Genomic DNA, 22594 nt, shown 5'->3' with positions numbered 1-22594 from the left:
TGTTTTTTTTTTTTTTAAGTTGTGGTAAGTAAGGATTCTTCTAGGGTACCACTAGAAATTAATCTTACCCAGATAAGAGGGTGGCAGCATGATTTAGGTAAATAGTCTCAGACAAATTATTTAATTTCTTTTAGCTTTAGCCTAAGCCTTAGTTTCCTCATCTGTGAAGCTGGGATTATGGTTTTACAGCTATGTATATACACAGGCGTGCGCACACACACACATGCATGCATATACAAAATATTGCTCTGGTCAGTTGAAAAAAATCTATGTTAATTATATCTAGTTCTTATTTATAAATCTCATCTTCCTGTACCAAGACATTCTTCTCTTAGATATTACTATATTTATGGTATTTCTACTGAGAAGACTGGTAAGCAAATAATTCAACAATAAAAACAGGATTTTGAAAATCTAGTATTTACGTTGATTACCCCTGCCCCCATCTCTCTATTTCTCAGTCTGATGCCCCATCAGTGGAAGTTCGTGTATATCTTCTTACTGCACGCTAGAAATTTCCTTTCTGATGTTTGGTCTCCACCTGACTAATGTTTTACTGTTTCTAATGTGCACCCTTTCTTTTTTCCTCTCCCATCCTCCTGTGTAAGATTCTAAAGGTCCTTATCAAATTGTTTCTCTTTGACATAGTTCTTGATTTTCTAGCTTATAACGTGTGGTTTTTCTGGTGGGAGTGGAGTCAGAGCTATAGCATTTCTTTGGCATTTCCACACATCAGGGCATCGGTTATGTACTACCTTTGACAGTTTACTTCTTTTTCTTTTTGGTATTCTTTAGTTTTAACTTTTAAGTAGATTACAGGCATCTAGGTGGGTGGGAACTACAATTTACTACTTAACTCTTTTAGAGGATGTTAGGATATAGGTACCTTACACGCAATAGTGCTTAATAAAGAAGCTTGACTAAAGTGAACTCTAGCTTTTAACTCTTTTCCTTGTCTTCAGCTTCATCCCCAAGGTTTTAAGTGTTATACTAGATGCTATCTCACTCTTGATAACATATGGTTTATGTTAAAGAGACAAAGCCAATATAAATATTACAGCATGAGTAAAGTAAGTCAGGTAGAAATGGCCAAAGTTAATTGTGTTAGGAAAAAAGATCTGTCAGAAGTGTGGGGCTGTTTTCTTGTGCATATTGAGAATAGATAGCATTTATTTATAGATTAGAGTATCATGGTGAAGATCATTAGATGATGGTGGAAGAAGTATGCCTTTTATTGTGTGACCATAGACTTCTTAGTGTTAGAGACTTACTTGGAAGTTTTCTTTATTTTTTTTTTAATCACATCATATATTAACTTCTGACATTTGCAAATTTCAGGAGTTGTCACAGCAGAAATGTTTAGACATATGCAGAACTCTGAGATAATTCGAAAAATGACTGAAGAATTCGATGAGGTAACTTACTACCTTAAGTGTTTTGATAACTTATACATGTTTATCTTGACTTATTTTTGAAAGTAGTATTAAATTGTAAGCATTAGGCTGGGCACGGTGGCTCATGCCTGTAATCCCACACTTTCAGAGGCCGAGGCAGGCAGATCACCTGAGGTCAGGAGTTCGAGACCAGCCTGACCAATATGGTGAAATCCTGTCTGTACTAAAAATACAAAAAAATTAGCCAGGTGTCGTGGTGTGCGCCTGCAGTCCCAGCTACTTGGGAGGCTGAGACAGGAGAATTGCTTGAACCTGGGAGGTGGAGGTTGCAGTGAGCCGAGATCACGCCACTGTACTTCAGCCTGGGCAACAGAGCGAGACTCCGTCAAAAAAAAAAAAGAGAAAAAAAATTGTAAGCATTAATGTTGTAAATAAGAGCTTTGGCATTAGATTTAATCAAATGATGCGTGTGCGACCTTTGGCAGGTTGTTGTCTTAGTATCAGTTTTTTGTTTTTTTTTTTTTCTTTTTTCCTGATACAGAGTCTCGCTCTGTTGCCCAGGCTGGAGTGCAGTGGCATGATCTCGACTCACTGTAACCTCCGCCTCCCAGGTTCGAGCAATTTTCCTGCCACAGCCTTCCAAGTAGCTGGGATTACAGGCATCCGCCACCACTCCTGAATAATTTCTGTATTTTTAGTAGAGATGGGGGTTGAGTGGTGTGGGTTTACCATGTTGGCCACTCTGGTCGCGAACCCCTGACCTCAAGTGATCCGCCCACCTTGGCCTCCCAAAGTGCTGGGATTGCAGCAGGTAGGCGCCACTGCGTCTGGCCAGTATCAATTTCATTATCTGTAAAATGGGCCTAATAGTACTTTACTCATAAGGCTGTTACGAAGATTGAATTGAGTAATGTTTGAAAATTGCTTAACATTTTACAGTTCCCAGAACATAGCAAGAACTTAATAAATGGTAGTTATTATTGCCAAAAATGAAAATTTCAAGGAAGAATATAAGAACATATCCTGGAATGTTGTAAAAGGAAGATTTCAGCAACATTTAGGGAACCTGATAGCTAGGGCAAAGGAGTATATAGATATTTTTATTGTTTAAAAGCTCTTAAGAACAACAAAGATTACCTATTAGACTGAGTTGTCCCCCACTTACCTCCCTAGGGCTAGATTGAGTTGATTCTTTATTACAGTGAGCTCTTTGAAGTATCGTTACCAATAAATACATATATAGATTTATTATAAATTAAGCTTCTTCAAGGAAGGAATTTGGGCTTGTTTGGGTCACTGCTGTATTTCAGCGCCAGTAGCTTTACTCTTCCAAAATTTTTCACTGTGGGTTTTCAAGTAGAAAACCTTGTCTGATTTGAGTTTTATTTGGTCTTTTTTTTCCTGCTTACTCTGATGAAGGAGCGTTGAACTATTATTCTAAGAGATAGATGAGTTAAAATGGCTTTGATGATCCCTATGTGCTATTAATCACTCCCCAAGTAGTTGAGAAGTAATTTTGAATAGTGGTATTTTTTACCCTTTTAATATTAAATGTTTTAGTGAGAACTTTCTCACTAAAAGGAAACAGCTATTTGAGATGATTGTCCTGAAATATGATTTGAAAATGTCAGCAAACCAAGTTGCTAACAATTAAGATGCTGTATTTCAATATAGTCACTAAATTAGCTAATCAGAAAATACCAAGAAAACTCTTTTGTGGAATATCAGGACCTTGTTCTCAGATGAGACTCAACTGCAATGTGACATGACTTAAGATTTTTAAAAATGTTCTGTTAACAAAAATTAATTTTTAAAATTTACTAAACTGTACTGATAAAATTACCTTACATCTCTAGGATGCTCTTGTCAGAGACCATTACTTTTAGATGTTCTATATGGTATTGGTCTCTGCTTTTATTTCTGAGTATTTTATTGTTTTTAATGACTTGTGGAGAATCTCAATTTACCCTGAGACTAGAGAATGCCTTCTTGTGCAAAGGAAAACCAGAGTACCAGTCTTCCAAGGCATTACTAGCTACATTTCCATTTCTTTAAAAAATTATGATTGTTTATATCTGTTGACTGTGTGATGTATTTGAAGCTAATGTTTTGTTGATTTATATATCACATCATTTTATTAGATTGAGAATATGATTTCCATCATTTTGAATCTATTTAAAAATATAATTTTGGTTTGGTTTGGGTTTGCTTTTGCTTTGTATCTGTGCTTATCACAAGGATGTTTTGCTTTGATGAGGGAGGCTTTTAAAATTTTTAACCTGAGTAATTAGTATATATTTTCATTGGTTAAAGTGAATTCAGAATACCTATTTTGATCTTAAAGAGCCAGAGTATTCAGAGGTACCCCTACCTTTATATATTGTTCTCTTGCCTACTTTGAGGATTTATCGGAGAAGAAAGGTGAGAGATACTTTTCATGCTTTTGTCTAGGGTATTTCAAAAGCAAGTGGTATGTTAAGTCATGCATTCTAAATGAAATTGCTGTTTTAAATTTTTGTTTTAGGATAGTGGAGATTATCCACTTACCATGGCCGGTCCTCAGTGGAAGAAGTTCAAATCCAGTTTTTGTGAATTCATTGGTGTGTTAGTACGGCAATGTCAATATAGTATCATATATGATGAGTATATGATGGATACAGTCATTTCACTTCTTACAGGATTGTCTGACTCACAAGTCAGAGCATTTCGACATACAAGCACCCTGGCAGGTCAGTATTTAGAAATTTCGTCTTAGATTTGAGATAAAAAAGATTCTCATTGAAAGAGAAAGGAAATAACAGAGATACAAATTAATTAATTTTATTTATAAAGTGACCACTAAGAGGACAGTCCCCTCATCCCTCCTGCGAATTACTGGAAATGGGATGGTAATTTCAGTTTCGATTTTGTGAAGGTATACTATAACTAGTATATGGTGATTTTCTTGTATACTATGCATACTGTGCCACAGCAGGGGAGAATGGGACGATAGGTATGCATTGGATTATTGAAAAATACTATGCCACAAGAAGGGAAAATTGGATGATAGGTATGTATTGGGTTTTTGAAAGATATGTCACCAGGGAAGATATTGACAGCAGATTTGGAGATATCATCACAGTCATTTTGGATATGTGATCCTGATGACCATATAGTTTGTCTTTGGTGTGCATTGCCTCTCCAGGTAGGATAGACCCTACTGGATGATGCCTATTCTTTCAGTCACACTGCAAAAAGTTGATTTCTCTTAGTTTCTGGGTAACTTTAGGCTGGGGCAAATTCTTTGTTCTTTAAAGTTTAATTAAATGAGGTATATTTTTATACCTCATAAAATCTATTAGTTTCTCTTTTGTGCTTAAGGTGAAATTGGTGATACACTGTTTTTGAATATGTTGTTTTTGAGTTTCAATAAATAAAATAGGCACTGTTATGATAGTATTCTGAATCTTCTGAATCTTAATGATATTTTGATTTTTAACTAAAAAACTTCATATTCTCTGTGGTTTGTTTTTCATTTAGAAGATTTTCTCAAATGATTAAATCTATGATTAAAGATATGCTTCTAAGTCCTTCATTATTAAAGAGAAAATGCAGTTTCCTATATGTTGTTTTTGTTTTTACGTTTGAAGTCAGAAAACATGAATGTGATCTTGCTTTATGCACTTAAGGTAGCAATGTCAAGAACTTGATGGCTAAAGTAAATTGAAACAAAGATTATGGTGCAAGATGGATACTTGTAGATCAGAGTGACAAACTGGATTGCTGGGAGCGTGAAATTAACTTAGAGCAGAAAATTGGGAAATCTTTCTTTAAGAGAGCCAATAGCCACAAATTTAAGATGCAATTTTATTGTTGTTATATCGTGCAATGCACTAAGTCTGAGAAGTAGTCTGGAGTAAGCTAAAGAAAGCAAAAAGTGATCAGATCTTTCAGTTAATAAATTTTAAATCCCAGGCAATAAGAATCTTTTATCAGGAGTAAGAGTTTAGTAACAGAAGGTAGAGATCTGGAGGAAGTTTTATGAAAAAGCACTTTAATTAAGTGACATTTTGCCCTTTATACTTTTGACTTTCCATGGAGATCTGTTCACAATTTCATCAGTCATGTTATAGAGTAAAATGAAAGGAAAGCAAATACTGATAAAATTCCTCAACATTTTCATAAAATATAATTTGATGTAAAGCCATCAAGTTCCTTTTAATTACTGAGATAGCTAAATAACTTCTGTGTGAACTAAAATTTACTTTAGAAGGTGAATTATGATCTATGAAAATGATTATTTTAGGGAACATATTATAGAATAATGGAATTTAAGGATAGTCTGGAGTCAGATTGCCTTGGTTTAAATCCTGGTTTGACTGCTTATATGAACTGAGGCAAATTTTAAAATTTCCCTGAGCTGTGGCCGGGCGCGGTGGCTCAAGCCTGTAATCCCAGCACTTTGGGAGGCCGAGACGGGCGGATCACAAGGTCAGGAGATCAAGACCATCCTGGCTAACACGGTGAAACCCCGTCTCTACTAAAAAATACAAAAAAACTAGCCGGGTGAGGTGGCGGGCGCCTGTAGTCCCAGCTACTCCGGAGGCTGAGGCAGGAGAATAGTGTGAACCCGAGAGGTGGAGCTTGCAGTGAGCTGAGATCCGGCCACTGCACTCCAGCCTGGGTGACAGAGCAAGACTCCGTCTCAAAAAAAAAAAAAAAAAAAATTTCCCTGAGCTTCAATTTTGCCATGAATGAAATGGGTATAATACTTTTGAGAGGGCCATTGTGAGGATTAGGAGATAATTCCTGAAAAGTTGTTTTATTTTTTGTTATTTTATTGTTGTCATTTGTAGCAGCTGCATCTTTCTTTTGTTAGAAAGCAGATTAGCTCATTTCTGATTAATTTTTCTATTTGATCTTAAATTGTAAATTTTTGTATCTGTTAGATTAATTTCACCATACTTTGACTCTTTAAAAAATAGCTATGAAGTTGATGACAGCTTTGGTGAATGTGGCACTAAATCTTAGCATTAATATGGATAATACACAAAGACAATATGAAGCAGAACGGAATAAAATGATTGGAAAACGAGCCAATGAGAGGCTAGAACTCCTTCTACAAAAGCGGAAAGAGGTAAACTTTTATATTGAATATTTAGGCTATTGTGTGACCAACTTGGTCACCATTAATTAGGATATAACTTTGCTAGTGGCTCAGATAACTGTTTTTGAAATATTTAAATGTAAATAACATTTTAAACTATTTGCCCAACAAAATTCTGATGAATATCCATGCCAACAATACTGTTTTCTTATTTTCAGTCTGCGTGGACTACTATTAAGGGTAATGGGCTTTTTAAGTAAGGGGACTGGGGTTAGTCTGACAAGTTGTTTTAAGCTTTAGTATTATTCATCTCTACGGTGAAAAACCTTTTGTCAGGATGAAAAGAGGTGTCACAATTAAAATCACTTTGAAAAATAAAATCACTTTGAAAAATAGCATAAGCTGTTTATTACTATCTAAATCAGTGTTTTTTTATACAGTAGAAGGCATTTGTTTAACATTAATGACTGACCACCAAATTCAACTTTGAATGAGGAAAATAATTTTTTCAGCCTTATGCAAAATAACAGTAAATGAAATCTTTTGATGCTGCGGCTGTAATTTAAATTCTTTCTTCATTGGTGATAAACTATTTTGCTATCTCATAATGGAGATGTTTGTTTTCATATCAAATAGGCAAAGTCTGATTTTTCAAAAATATTAGTAATGCAGTTGAGTTCAGTAGTTATCGTGGTAATCTATGAATTATTGACCTGATTCTGAATTTTTTTTGGGGGAGAAGTTAGTAGCTAATTTTAAATTGGTTATTTCCAAAATAGTTAATAACTTTAAAACATATCCAGACTCAAGAAAACTAAGAAAAATCATGCTCATATTTCCCCCATGTCTAAATTCCTCATCTTTTTCATATAATTTGAAATAAAGTATTGATACTTTTCCCCTTAATTTATGTATATGCTATATAATAAGTGATATGTAGTAACAATAAACTATAGATATCTTTACAGTGCTTTTTTTTTTTTTTGGAGGCAGAATCTCACTCTGTGCCCAGGCTAGAGTGCAGTGGCACTATTTCGGCTCACTACAACCTCCACCTCCCAGGTTCAAGCTCCTGCCTCAGCTTCCTCAGTAGCTGGGATTATAGGCTTGTGCCACCATGCCTGGCTAATTTTTGTATTTTTAGTAGAGTCGGGGTTTCGCCACTTTGGCCAGGCTGGTCTCGAACTCCTGACCTCAAGTGATCTGTCTGTCTTGGCCTCCCCAAGTGCTGAGATTACAGGCATGAGCCACTGCATCCGGCCTTCTTTACGGTTCTTTAGTGGAAATTTATGAGCATTAGGAAAAAAAATTAATCTACTAGCTAAATATTAAAATCCCATTCAAGTATTTCAGGTATTAAGGGACTTTACCTGATAATATAACTGTTAATTTTTCTATATGGTTACTGTTGTCTAGTAAAATTCAAAATTCGCCAGAATACTGGGGAATTCTGCTTTTCTCGTGCTTATAACAACTTACAGGTGTTCATTTGGTTGTCTTCCTTTACAATTGAAAAGAAATGATGTGTTTTTTACAGCTTCAGGAAAATCAAGATGAAATAGAAAATATGATGAATGCAATATTTAAAGGAGTGTTTGTACATAGATACCGGTAAGTTGTGACAGTTTTTTCTTAAATAGCACTATATAATTTCTACTCAGCAAGTTTGCATATTTAGTGGTGTAGGGCATCTAAATTAGTGGGAAGAATGTTACAGTAAAATCAATGTTAGACTCTAAACTGTGCCACTGAGTCACTCTGGGCAAGTTATTTAACTCCTGTGAGTTTGGTGTTTCCCATCTGAAAAGTGGATAATACTTAGCCCATAGAAGTTACTGCTATTTGGAGTCAGGCTACACAATACTTAATTGCCTTTGGATGCGCTATGTTAGTAGAACCAGCACATGCTGATTCTTGACTCCATTGAATATCAGTGGGAAAAATTGGATAGGTTAAAGTGAGATGTTTTCTTCTGCTGTTTTGAATGAACAGAGGAAAGAAATAGTAATCTTATTAAATTTCTGCTGTAACCTATTAAATTTTGGTAGTATTTTTATTCAGCTTCTTTCACATATCCTCAACTTGGCAGTTACTGAATCAGGTTAATGTTTGCTTTGTAATGTCTCCATGTCCATTCTTACCTTTTCACTTCTATTGTCACCATTACCTTAGTCTGTTTCCTCATTCTCGTGCCTAGAGATTATTGCAGTTTTGCCAAAATATCCTTTTATAGTGTTATTCCTCTGCCTTCCATGACTCACCAGTACTTACAAGATAAATTTAAAATCATTTATTCTAACATTCAAATCCCAGTTGAACTTGGCCTCAGTGTAATGTGTAAATAATTCTTACCTGGAAATTATGCTGTAGCCAGACAAATGTGCCTGCTGTCTTCTGAACACACCATGCCCAGCAGGTGTGAGCAAAGACTGGGATATGCTATGGTATAAAAGGTGGGGATGGGATTTTGTTTGTAGTTTTATATAATTTTAAGTATTTATGTGTTGATAATTATGCTTTGCCATCTAGACTGTAAGCTTTTGGCATTCAGGCCCATGCTTCATTTATATATTTTTTTAATCTCTAGTAATACTTAAGATAGTGTCATATTCATAGTAGATCTGAAGTACTTGGCATCTCTTGAATAAACCATAAGTTTTGTGGTATATTGGCACTAATTATGCATCGTTTTTCCTTCCTCCATTCAGTGATGCGATAGCTGAAATTCGAGCTATATGCATTGAAGAGATTGGCATTTGGATGAAGATGTATAGTGATGCCTTTCTTAATGACAGTTATTTAAAATATGTTGGTTGGACTATGCATGATAAGGTAAGATGTGCCCTTCAGACTGCTTCTTTCTACACATCGGCGTGGCTGCCTGCAGCTCTCATTCATGAGTTATCTGCCTGTCTGTATACCTGGTGACACATTTCTGTAAGCCTCCCCTTTATTGTTTTCTATCTTCTCTGTAAAAACTTATTTTCTGTCACATAAAGTCTGCTAGATATTTTTGAATCCTGGCCACTGATTTAAACATTAATGGTGAATCAGTTTTTTGCTGAAATGTTACAATCATGAAGGTGGTAGGAGTGAGAGACATTTCTTAGGGCACAAAGAAGAACCATTACTCTGTTGTTATCTGAGAGCTATATACTTAAAAAAAATTCTTCATTTTTGATCTTCTCTTTTGACAAACCTGTATCTTAGCCAGATTATACCTTACAGCTTGGTTTCTGACGTTTTTAATATGTTTTCATTAAACTACCATTCTCTTAGGCTGCCTCTTCACTTGCCTTGAAGAAGTTAATTGTATATCATTCTTTCCAAACATTACTTTCCATAGTGGAAAATATACTGTGACACATGCTTCTATTGTTTTTCATAATAGTTTTGTTCTGAACAAATTTTCAAAAATTATCCTTTGAACTTCAGAAACAGTAACCCCATAGGTATTTAGTTGTAAATGTATGTACTGATTACTATTTTTGCATTATCAAAGATGATAGTTTCTGAAGGAATGCTATGGTATGAAACGTTTAAAATTTTAAAGTAGAAAATATTGTATACATCTTGAATATTGAAGTTGAGAATACATAGAGTTTTAATTCATTGTCTCTCTTTTTTTTTTTTTTTTAGCAAGGTGAAGTAAGACTCAAATGTCTTACTGCTCTACAAGGGCTTTATTATAACAAAGAGCTTAATTCCAAACTGGAACTTTTTACCAGTCGGTTCAAGGTTAGTATTACTTAAGAATTTACAAATAACTTGTCATTTGCAAACACTTTTCTCTTTCTTTTTAAAAATATTTTAATTTTTTTGTCCTTAGGATAGAATTGTGTCTATGACCCTTGACAAAGAATATGATGTTGCAGTACAAGCAATAAAATTACTCACTCTTGTTTTACAGTAAGTATGTATTTGTTGCGTATTTGCACTAATGTTCAGATATCTTTTTTTTTTTTTTTTTTTTGAGACGGAGTCTTGCTCTGTCGCCCGGGCTGGAGTGCAGTGGCCGGATCTCAGCTCACTACAAGCTCTGCCTCCCAGGTTTACGCCATTCTCCTGCCTCAGCCTGCTGGGACTATAGGCGCCCGCCACCTCGCCCGGCTAGTTTTTTTGTATTTTTTTTTTTTTTTAGTAGAGACGGTGTTTCACCATGTTAGCCGGGCTGGTCTCGATCTCCTGACCTCGTGATCTGCCCGTCTCGGCCTCCCAAAGTGCTGGGATTACAGGCTTGAGCCACTGCACCCGGCCAATGTTCAGATATCTAAATAATACATTAGAGTATTTGGTTCAAACTCATCTAGGTCTAAATTTTAGTAATGGAGTTTTACAGCTAGAAGTTGAATTTTTTCATGTATAGCTGAGAAAACACAGGAAGAAGGAACCGTAGAATATGGAAATTCTAACCGAGTTAGGAATTCATGTGTTCCCATTCTCTTGGCCGATTTCTTTCCTATTTTTCTGTTTCTGATGCTCTTGAAATAAGTTAAGCACATCAGTGTATTAAAAAACATGCTTATTACATTTTGTTACACTTTTAGAGTATGAGCATTTATAAGAATGTCTCTGTTATACTTCTCATAGCACTTTTAAACAATCTGAATTTAAGACCTATTCTATGTTAATATCTGATAGTGATGTTATGTTATTCATATTTTTCCTTTTTAAAAAATGGTAGTAAAATACAGATTATGTAAAATCCACCATTTTAACCATTTTAAAGTATGGTTTACTGGCATTACCTACATTTACGTTGTTGTACAACTGCCACCACTATCCATCTTCAGAACTTTTTCATCACTTTATTCTGGAGCTCTGTACCCACTAAACACTGATTCTCCATTGTCCCCTTCCCCCAGATCCTGGTAACCACTGTTTTATTTTCTGTCTCTATGAACTTTCCTATTCTAGATATTTCGTATAAGTGGAATCATACAATATTTGTTCTTTGCATCTGGCTTATTTCACTTGGCATAATTTCTTCAAGTTTCATACATTATTATAGCATGTACTCCTGTTTATAGCTGAATATTTCACTGTATGTATATTCCACATCTTATTTATCCATTTTTGCATTGATGGAGATTTGGACTGTTCCCACCTTTGGTTATTGTCAGTAATGCTGCTGTGAACATAGATGTGCAAGTATCTGTTTGAGTCTCTGCTTTCATTTGTTTTATGTATACGCAGAAGTGGAATTGCTGGATCATATGGTAATTCTGTTAAATTTTTTTTTGAGGAACCGCCATAATACTTTCCACAAAGCTTGGACTGTTTTACATTCCCACCAGCAATGTACAAGATTTCCAATTTCTTTTCTTTTCTTTTTTTTTCTAAGATGGATAGAGTCTCGCTCTGTTGCCCAGGTTGGAGTGCAGTGGCATGATCTCAGCTCACCACAACCTCCACCTCCCGGGTTCAAGCGATTCCCCTGCCTCAGCTTCCCGAGTAGCTGGGATTACAGGTGCCTGCCACCACGCCTGGCTAATTTTTGTTTTTTTAGTAGAGACGAAGTTTCACCATGTTGGCCAGGCTGGTCTCGAACTCCTGACCTCAGGTGATCCACCCGCCTTGGCCTCCCAAAGTGCTGGCATTACAGGCGTGATCTACTGCACCCGGCCAAGATTTCCAATTTCTGTACGTCCTCACCAGCACTTGTTTTCTGCATTTCAGGATAAATATTTATCAGGTGATGTCTCTATACCAAGCACTTGGGTAGTATGTTGAGAGAGTTAAAAATCAGAGTCTTCTCATTTCAAAATAATACAATTTTTAATAAAAATATCTAGAAATAAGAAATCTACCAGATATATGCAAAGAAACATTAATAAAATGCAACTAAGGGACATAAAAGAAACCTTGAATTTGGAAAACTCACCTAAGAAAACTCAGTATTTAAAGGCTTTGTAATCTTCCTATTCTGTATATTTACCACAATGTAAATAGTAAAGGCAAAGGATTTTTTTTTTTTTTTTGCCATAGCAAGCAAATTGTGACATTTCATATGGAAAATTTATCATGTAAGAGTTGCCAGAAGAGTATGATACAAACTAATGAGTGAGGACTAGCCCAATATAATTTTAAGTCATGTATTATAAAATCATAGTAATTTAAAAATTTTGGTCCTGGTGCATGAATAGACAAAAAAGATCAATGAAGCAGAATAAAAATAGACATAAACACATATGCATCAATAAAATGACCATGTAAGGCTTTTATGAGCATGACACAAAAGCTAGATATAAAAAGATCAGTGAATTAACTATATAAAAACCTAAAAATGTCTGTATGGCATAAAATACCGTAAACTCAGAAAACTCAGATTGGGCAAGATATTTTTGCATCAAAGGAGTTAATTTCTGCAAATCAATTAAAGAAATCTGTAATAATAGGAAAACAGTCAAATATTATGGATCAGATCATTGATAGAAAAGTACGAATTTAAACATGAGAAGATGTTGGGCCACACTTATAAACATATATATTAAAGTGAGACTTTTAAATCTGTTTGCTTGGCAAAGATAGAAAGTGTTTGGTAATTACACTATATTGTTGAGGCTATGCCATAACAGGACCTTTTACATTGTCGATGGGAGTATAAATTGGTCTAAGCTCCTTGGAGAAAAACTTGACAGTATCTGTCAGAATTTCAAATGCTCATGTTCTCTAACAAAGCATTGTTTGTAATAGCAGAATTTTGAAAACAACCAAGGGTGCATATCAATAGAGGAAGAATTGGCCAGGCGCGGTGGCTCACGCCTGTAATCCCAGCACTTTGGGAGGCCAAGGCGGGCAGATCACGAGGTCAAGAGATCAAGACCATCCTGGCTAACACCGTGAAATCCTGTCTCTACTAAAAAATACAAAACAAATTAGCCGGGCATGGTGGCGGGCACCTGTAGTCCCAGCTACTCGGGAGGCTGAGGCAGGAGAATGGCATGAACCCGGGAGGCAGAGCGTGCAGTGAACCGAGACCGAGCCACTGCACTCCAACCTGGGTGACAGAGCGAGACTCCGTCTCAAAAAAAAAAAAAAAAAAAAAAAGATAGAGGAAGAATTAAATTAGTATGTAAGATGATAGCAAATATAAGCACTTTATATGGATAATTTCATTTAATACTATATAGCTCAGTGAGATGGTAGTAGTTATTCCTATTTCTGTGAATCGGACAACATTGGAGTAATTAAAAAGAAGGTAGTTCTACAGATATTGACAATTCAGGGAATTCACTTACCTTGGAATTTCTTGAGCAGTCAACATGTTAACTGTTGCATTCTTTCTTTAATTTTTAATTATATTTTAAAATCATGAATGTTATATACACATGTTGTATATAAAATTTTTGAAAGAATTCTGAAATAAAGTAATAGTATGCTACATATATTTCTATAGCTTCTTTCCCACCATCCTCCATAGTACACTAGAAGCATCTTATTTCTGATTTTTTTTGTTTGTTTGTTTGAGACGGAGTCTGGCTCTGCCGCCCAGGCTGGAGTGCAGTGGCCGGATCTCAGCTCACTGCAAGCTCCGCCTCCTGGGTTCACGCCATTCTCCTGAGTCAGCCTCCCGAGTAGCTGGGACTACAGACGCCCGCCACCACGACCGGCTAATTTTTTGTATTTTTAGTAGAGACGGGGTTTCACCATGGTCTCGATCTCTTGACCTCGTGATCCGCCCGCCTCGGCCTCCCAAAGTGCTGGGATTACAGGTGGGAGCCACTGTGCCCGGCTTCTGATACTTTTTATCAAAGATAATAGACATAGCCATTCATGTTGATTTTCAGCCATCTATATACCTAATTATTTAGATTTCTTAGAAACGTTCCTTTTCAAAAAGTTAAAATGAGTGAACTTCTGTAGAATTACAATACTTTAACTTGTTTGATTCAGTGTTTTTTTGTTTTGTTTTTTAGAGACAGGGTCTTGCTCTGTCACCCAGGCTGGAGTGCAGTGGTGTGATCACGGCTCACACTCCAGCCTCGCCCTCCCAGGCTCAATCCATCTTCCCACCTCAGCCTCCTAAGTAGCTGGGACTATAGCTACTATAGTCCCACCATGTCCGGCTAATTTTTTTTTTCTTTCCGTTTTTTTGTAGAGATGAGGTCTCGTTGCCCAGGCTAGTCTCAAACACCTGGGCTCAAGTGATCCACCCACTTCAGCCTCCCAAAGTGCTGGGATTACAGGTGTGAGCCACCACACCCAGCCTGATTCAGGGTTATTTTGTTAAAAACACACGAGTTATTTTTCCAAGAACAATCTGATATTATATAAAGAGCAATTGAAATCAATGTGCTTTTGAAACTTGAATTTTAACAATTTAGTATCTTTTTCTCTCAAAAAGAAGTAATATTTCTTAGACATCAGACTTCTGGAAGCTTTCAGCACAACAGAAAACCAAAAAGAGGATCTGTGTGCTTCAACTATCCAATCTTCTTAGGCTTTTTTCCTCTGGCAGTGGTCCTATAATTTGAATTTATATATAATGGTAAAAACCTAGATTATATATTACAGTAGACTAGAAGCATATTGGGAGAGAAAGACCTGCCAGGGGCCAGGAATCTAAATGCAGTTGCAAGGGAAGAATTCACAGCGTTTACCCTGGGGTACTGTGGTTGATGGGCCTTAATAATGATTATGATTATCAAAAATATTTTGTTAGGCTTATTTTGTTCTTTAAGGATAAGAAAAAGAAAATGAACATTACATTTTACTAAGATATTTTTTCCCCCAGTGATTGCAATTAAAGATCTTTGGCACTTAGATTTTAGTTATTTGGGAAAACCACTTGCATTGCCTTATATGGTGTTCAGTACATGGTGGATGAAGCATTCTTGATGGATGTGATATAAGTGAGACATTAGTATATTTTGATGTAATGTTGTGACTTAATATTACTATGAAATATAAGCAAAGTATTATATTATCTGTGATTTTTAACTCTAAGCTCTTAGCTTGCTGCCCCTTTACTTTCTATATCAGTTTTCATTATTTTGTCTTCCTCTTCTGTTAGCATCCATGTGACATAATTCTCTTAAATGTTTGTTTACCTTCTGCATTCACTTTTAATTTTACCTGCCATTTATCTTTGATAGATTTTGGTAGATGGTGATTAAATAAGCTTGATTTTTTTTTTTTTTTCCTTTAACACGAATTTGTGAAACTTTACAACTTTTTAAAAGTATGAGCATAAATTTTGGTACTGTTAATATGCTTAGAATTATGACGTTACTAAAAGCACCTGTTACTGCTTATTTCTTAGGAGTAGTGAAGAAGTTCTTACTGCAGAAGATTGTGAAAATGTCTATCACCTGGTTTATTCAGCTCACCGGCCAGTAGCAGTAGCAGCTGGAGAATTTCTCTTCAAAAAGTAAATCTATAGTTCTGTTACTCATTTTCTGAGGCATACTTTCATAACAGTAATTTGTTATGTTACACTTGACATTAAGATTTTATATATATATAACTTATTTTAAAAATTACTACAGATCATATCGAAGCTTTCACATTTTGCTTTTTCCTTTAAAAGTTTAGATTTCTCCTAAGTTCTTTGATTTATTTAAGTTAGATCTTTAAAGGGAAATGTACCCATGTCTTTCAGTGAACATGGTTAGAAAGATACCTAACTATATTATAATATTAAGGCTGACCTCTTCCTAATTGTTTACCCTTCTAATACCTGCTTCAGCTTCTAAATATTGCTTATGCTATATTTAGTCTTTTTCTTTTTGAGACAGAGACTCTCTCTGTTGTCCAGGCTGGAGTGTGCAGTGGTGCGATCTCAGCTCACTGTAACCAACCTCTGCCTCCCAGGTTCAAGCGCTTTTTGTGCCTCAGCCTCCCGAGTAGCTGGGACTACAGGCTATATTTCGTCTTCAAACTTATTTTTCCTTTTGCTTTAGAAAATATTAAAAGGTTCTTCAAGTACTTAATAAAGTTTGACATAAGAATCCCAAGAATTCTACAGTCTCTTTACTTTTATGATCCTATTTAACTCAGATTAGGTAGTATGAGTAGAAGTGTGAATATCTGATCACAGAAAACACTCAAAGATTGTTATATAATGGCTTTCAAAGAGACCATTTTGAGCCATATAGATTAAACTTTTCTTGTTGCTATGATTTTATTAAAATGCCTGTTGGGGGTGCAACAATTATTAGAAAGAGTAGGTGGCATAAAACATTTACACTACAGTTTTCTATGCATTGCTGTTTAGTGTTAATTCTCTTGTTGATTATGAGGAAAAATGCTCATGCTATCCATAGTAAAAGGACAGTAAGTTGGGGTAATTTTGCAAGAAGGATGGAAGGAAAGTGTATGTTTTGTTTTCAAGATGAATGTGTATCATAGATTTTTTAGCATAAATGGTGTAGCTTTGTCAATGTACTACTTTACTTCTATGAAAGGCAACAGTTACATAAAATACAGTAAGGTTTTTAAAAACAAATAATTTATGACGGTACAATTAACTTGAGAAATTAGTTTAAAAGGACTTAGAATTACCATCAAACGTCAAATGAAAAAGGTTTATAGCAATTATTTGCGTGATGTGCCATAATGTTGGATGATATCGTACTCACCCAGTTCTCCTTTACTCCTTTGTTAGATCCTTAGATATGAAATCTGGTTAATTTTTTTTTGATTAGGATTTTTTTGTTGTTGTCATAAAATAAATACTTTACTTTTTTCACAGGCTCTTCAGTCGTAGAGATCCAGAGGAGGATGGAATGATGAAAAGAAGAGGAAGACAAGGTCCAAATGCCAACCTTGTTAAGACGTTGGTTTTTTTCTTTCTAGAAAGTGAGGTTAGTTGATAGTATTTATTTTATACTTAGGTTCAAAAAATTTTGGAAAAGGGGTTAGAATGAGGCGCATTAAGAAAATATATATTCCTTGTAGCACAGTAAATTGTGAATAGAATGGAGATCTACCCACTCCCCAAATTTCTTTAAAAATATGCTTTCTACTTTTTTTGTTTTTTGTTTTTTTGAGACGGAGTCTCGCTCTGTCACCCAGGCTGGAATACAGTGGTGCCATCTCGGCTCACTGCAGCCTCTGCCTCCCAGGTTCAAGCATTTCTGCCTCAGCCTCCCGAGTAGCTGGGCTTCCAGGTGTGTGCCACCATGCCCAGCTAATTTTTTGTTGACTAGGCTGATCTTGAACTCCTGACCTAAGGTGATCCGCCTGCCTTGGCCTCCCAGTGTTGGGATTACAGGCGTGAGCCACTGTGCCCGGCCGCTTTCTACTTTTAGTAAGATGTTCAAACGGTCGGATTTATGTATAGTGCTGAGAATATTAATTTTAGAGTTCAAAATCCTATTTGTCAGTTGGACTACTCTGCTTACTATTTGTGTGATCTTGGTTTAGCTACTTACTCTTTCTAAGCCTCAGTTTCCTAGTAAAAAAGATGAGTAATAAATTCTTAGTTAACACTGAAATAATCTGTATAAAACTTAACACAGATCTAGAACATTGTAAGATCTCAAATGTTGGTAACTGCCATTGCAATTGTAGATGTGGACTTAAACTAGTCTCCCTAAAGTTGGAAACCTACAATGTTAGCCAGATTTTGAGAGGGCTCAAAATTTATTTTTGGTATTCATATTACATATTATTTGATTAGTGATCGGGCCTTTTAATTTTCTAGTTATTTCTATATATGGATATATAATTGGTTTTTTATTCTTTAGGATTTTCTACGTTATACCATCAGGTCATTTATAAAGAAAGATAATTTTCCTTTTCCTTTCCAGCATTTTTTTTCATTTTTTTTTTTTTTCTTGCCTTACTGAATTGGCTAAGACCTTCAGTAGAATGTTGAGTAGGGCCAGCTGCGGTGGCTCACGCCTGTATTCTCACCACTTTAGGAGGCTGAAGCAGATGGATCACTTGAGGCCAGGAGTTTGAGACCAGCCTGGCCAACATGACAAAACCCCTTCTCTACTAAAAATACAAAAATTAGCCAGGCGTGGTGGTACATGCCTGTAATCCTAGCTACTTGGAAGGCTGAGGCACAGGAATTGCTTGAACCAGGGAGGCAGAGGTTGCAGTGAGTCAAGATCGTGCTACTGCACTCCAGCTTGGGTGACAGAGCAAGACTCTGTCTCAAGTAGACATCTTTGGATTGTTCCTGATCTTTTGGGAAAAGTGTCCAATATTTCAGCATTAATTACCTTGTTAGCTATAGGTGTTTTGTAGCTATTTATAATCAGATTGAGAATATTTCCTTTTATCCTTTCTTTGCTGAAAGTTTCTAACATGAATGGAAATTGAATTCTGTAAAATGCTTCTGCATTCCTTGAGGTGATTGTTTTAATTTTATCCTTTACTATGTTAATGTGTTGAGTTATGTTGAATGACTTTTTAAATGTTGGATCAACCTACTTGTTTATGATGTTATTCTTTTTATATATTGTTGGATTCCATTTGCAAATATTTTATTTTATTTATTTTTTTAAGAGACCATGTCTTGCTGTGTCCCTCAGCCTGAAGTGCAGTGGCGTAATCATAGCTCATTGCAGCGTTGAACTTCTGGGCTCAATTGATCCTCTTGCCTCAGCCTCCCTAGTAGCTCCGACTACAACTGTGTGCCACCACACCCGGCTAGTTTATTTTAGAATCTTGTAGACAATGGGGGTGTCTCGTGTCCCAGGCTAGTCTTCAACTCTTGGGCCCAAGCAGTCCTCCCTCCTTGGCCTCCCAAAGTGCTGGGATTACAGGCATAAGCCACAGCACGTGGCCCGGTTTGCCAGTTTTTGAGGATATTCCATGTTCATAAAGCATTTAGATTTAGATTTTTTTATTATTTGTAATTGCTTTGACAGATTTTTTTTTTTTGTATAATTATTATGATTTGCACGCCCCCTCCTCCCCCCGCCAAAGGAGTTGGGAAACAGTAGGGTTTTTTTTTCTTTTTTTTGATACAAAGTCTCGCTCTGCTGCCCAGGCTGGAGTGCAGTGGTGTGATCTCGGCTCACTGCCAGTCTCTGCCTCCCACGTTCAAGCGATTCTCCCACCTCAGCCTCCATAGTAGCTGGAATTACAGGCACGCGTTACCACACCTGGTTAATTTTTGTATTTTTAGTAAAGACAGGGTTTTGCCGTGTTGGCCAGGCTGGTCTTGAACTCCTGACCTCAGGTTTTCCACCTGCCTTGGCCTCCCACAGTGCTGGGATTACAGGTGTGAGCCACCATGCCCAGCTTTTAAGCTGGGCCTTTTAAGGGTCTTTTAAGCTTCACATAATGAAGAGAATGATTTGCTTATACATTGAATTGACAAACATACATTTTGTGTTTTAATTAACCGTTATCACTCCCATTCAGGTAAAGTAAATTCATAGCATACCTAAGAATTGAGAGTAGCCAACTGATATAATATTAGGTCCAAATAAGCAGTATGTATGTAATTTCTTTATAAAATACTTTTCAGGGCAGGTGCGGTGGCTCACACCTGTAATCCGAGCACTTTGGGAGGCTGAGGTTGGCGAATCACCTGAGGTCAGGAGTTTGAGACCAGCCTGGCCAACATGGTGAAATCTCATCTCTACTAAAAATAACATAAATTAGCCGGGCGTGGTGGTGCATGCCTGTAGTCCCAGCTACTTGGGAGGCTGAGGCAGGAGAATCACTTGAACCTGGGAGGTGGAGGTTGCAGTGAGCCAAGATCGCACCACTTCCCAACAGCCTGGGCGAGAGTGAGACTCTGTCTCTGCCCCACTAAATATATATAATTTATTATAAATATATAAAAATATTTAAAAATATATTTTTTTCATATTAATGTTTTAATGATAATTGTTAATGTGTAATGATGCTACCTAACACGTCTTTCTTATAGCAAGCAGACTAAGGCAGTTTCTTCTCTGTCCTTTCATCTATTTGGCCTCAAAAAATAGACAGCTGTTTGAGAGTTTGTAGATGGTATCAATAAAGTTTCCATTCTTTTGAGTTAAGGCTAGTGTGCTTATTGTCTAAGACTACATTGCTCTTTTTAAATTTTAGTTACATGAGCATGCAGCATACCTTGTGGATAGCATGTGGGACTGTGCTACTGAGCTGCTGAAAGACTGGGAATGTATGAATAGCTTGTTGCTGGAAGAGCCACTTAGTGGAGAGGAAGGTAAGGATGTTTAATTATGATATTTTTGTTTAGACAGTTTTGTAAGTAGATTTTTACTCATTCCATTTGTTTATCCTTTTAGTCAAGACAATTTGATAGAAAGTCTTACTTGGTGCATAGTTTTGTTTTCATGTAAATACTATGCTATGTAAAAAGGTGTAATTGCTGTCAGCATTCTTTATTTTTTTTTATCTGGGTTATTTTCTTTACCCAAATGTATGAATCTGTGGTGGATAGATTTGGGATGCTGAGGGTTTTAGGAAGGTTGTGTTTTCTGTGATACAGTAATGGGATTTTCTTTAGTACCTTAGGGCAGGTTCTGTTTACAGGCAGAAGAAACTGTTATGTAATAATGCAAGTAGCGTATAGGGAGAAGAAATAGGCTCTTTTTGACTTTCTGACTTTTTTTTTTTTTTTTTTAGCACTAACAGATAGGCAAGAGAGTGCTCTGATTGAAATAATGCTTTGTACCATTAGACAAGCGGCTGAATGTCATCCTCCCGTGGGAAGAGGGACAGGAAAAAGGGTATGCCAATCAATGTCTTCTCAATATTCTAAACTCCATTTCTCCTTTTTCAGAATCTTTTAAAAATTCCATTTTAGCCATGAAACAAAATTTTTAAAAATTTTGTTTTATTTTTCAGACAACCTTTGCTTATAAATGTGTTAGAGGTAAATTTTAAAGCATTAGCAATTTGAGAAATTTGAGTTCTCTATAAGATACTTTTTTAGTTAACTGCAGGAGATTTGATTGACAGTCTCTGCCTTCATGACTGAATGTAGTGTACACCATTTGGAATGGTGCAGTTGTATGTTCTATTTATGGAGTTGCTTTCTTTTTCTTCTAAAATAAAATCGGAAATAAAAATTGAGATAATTTTTTATTAAAATAGGGAAATTTCTATTTCCTGGGATCATATTTTAATGCATTTTTGTAAAGTTTACGTGAATTTGCATTTTATACCAACAATTCCACAGGCTTTCAAACTTTTGACTGTAAAGCATAAAAATTCTTTTTTATATTGTGACGTATTACACATGAATATATTTGTGTTTGTGCATAACTGAAACAAAATTTTATCAAAGACAAGGTGATGTTTTCTATATTTTCTATTTCTGTGTTTAAAAATTTCTGTTTCTTTTTGCTAATTGCTGATAGCAATTTAGTGTTTTGAATTTGTTACTTACGTGTCGTGTTCCACAGCCTAGAGTAAGCAGAAATGCTGGTCAATCCCAATATTTTATATATAAGCTCCTAAACTATATTTTCTGTTTTTAACTGATTCTCCTACCATGTGAAGGTAGAGTTGATGAGTCTTATTGGATACTGATTTTCCCTCTAGGACTATGTAAAATTTTTTTTGTTATTTCAGGTAGCTTTCTGTTTTTATAATGTGTAGTTTTCTCTTTTGTGTCACTTTTAGGGTTAATGTTTTATAGTGAAATTTGTGTCCATCTCTTGAAGTTTACTTTTAGTAATCATTTTGTATGTTTTAACTAAAACTTGAACACTTAACAGTGCTAATCGGCTTAATAAATATAGAAGTCTTTCTGTTACTTTAGGTGCTTACAGCAAAGGAGAAGAAGACACAGTTGGATGACAGGACAAAAATCACTGAACTTTTTGCTGTGGCGCTTCCTCAGTTATTAGCAAAAGTAAGTTTGTGTTGATATCATAGTGTTATTAAGAAATCACAGTTTTGCCGGCCGGGCGCGGTGGCTCAAGCCTGTAATCCCAGCACTTTGGGAGGCCGAGATGGGCGGATCACGAGGACAGGAAATCGAGACCATCCTGGCTAACACGGTGAAACCCCGTCTCTACTAAAAAATACAAAAAACTAGCCGGGCGAGGTGGCAGCGCCTGTAGTCCCAGCTACTAGAGAGGCTGAGGCAGGAGAATGGCCTGAACCCGGGAGGCGGAGCTTGTAGTGAGCTGAGATCCGGCCACTGCACTCCAGCCTGGGCGACAGAGCGAGACTCCGTCTCAAAAAA

General features: G+C 36.2%; 1 protein-coding gene across 9 annotated transcripts in view; it reads left to right on the top strand.

Annotated features, from left to right (window-relative positions):
* The window catches only part of STAG2 (stromal antigen 2), a 164773-nt gene that overhangs the window by 91912 nt on the left and 50267 nt on the right, over positions 1–22594 (top strand). For all 9 annotated transcript variants that reach the window (XM_023198746.2, XM_023198753.1, XM_023198754.1 and 6 more), the window contains 12 exons: positions 1339–1415; positions 3919–4123; positions 6359–6510; positions 8018–8091; positions 9189–9312; positions 10120–10218; positions 10310–10389; positions 15746–15853; positions 17177–17288; positions 20485–20602; positions 21025–21128; positions 22166–22258. In XM_023198746.2, coding sequence (XP_023054514.1) covers positions 1339–1415; positions 3919–4123; positions 6359–6510; positions 8018–8091; positions 9189–9312; positions 10120–10218; positions 10310–10389; positions 15746–15853; positions 17177–17288; positions 20485–20602; positions 21025–21128; positions 22166–22258 — 1346 coding nt within the window. The remainder of the gene's footprint in view (positions 1–1338; positions 1416–3918; positions 4124–6358; positions 6511–8017; positions 8092–9188; positions 9313–10119; positions 10219–10309; positions 10390–15745; positions 15854–17176; positions 17289–20484; positions 20603–21024; positions 21129–22165; positions 22259–22594) is intronic.

Source organism: Piliocolobus tephrosceles, chromosome 12, assembly GCF_002776525.5.
Source record: "Piliocolobus tephrosceles isolate RC106 chromosome 12, ASM277652v3, whole genome shotgun sequence".
Lineage (NCBI taxonomy): Eukaryota > Metazoa > Chordata > Mammalia > Primates > Cercopithecidae > Piliocolobus > Piliocolobus tephrosceles.
This window is presented reverse-complemented; position numbering and strand designations above follow the sequence as displayed.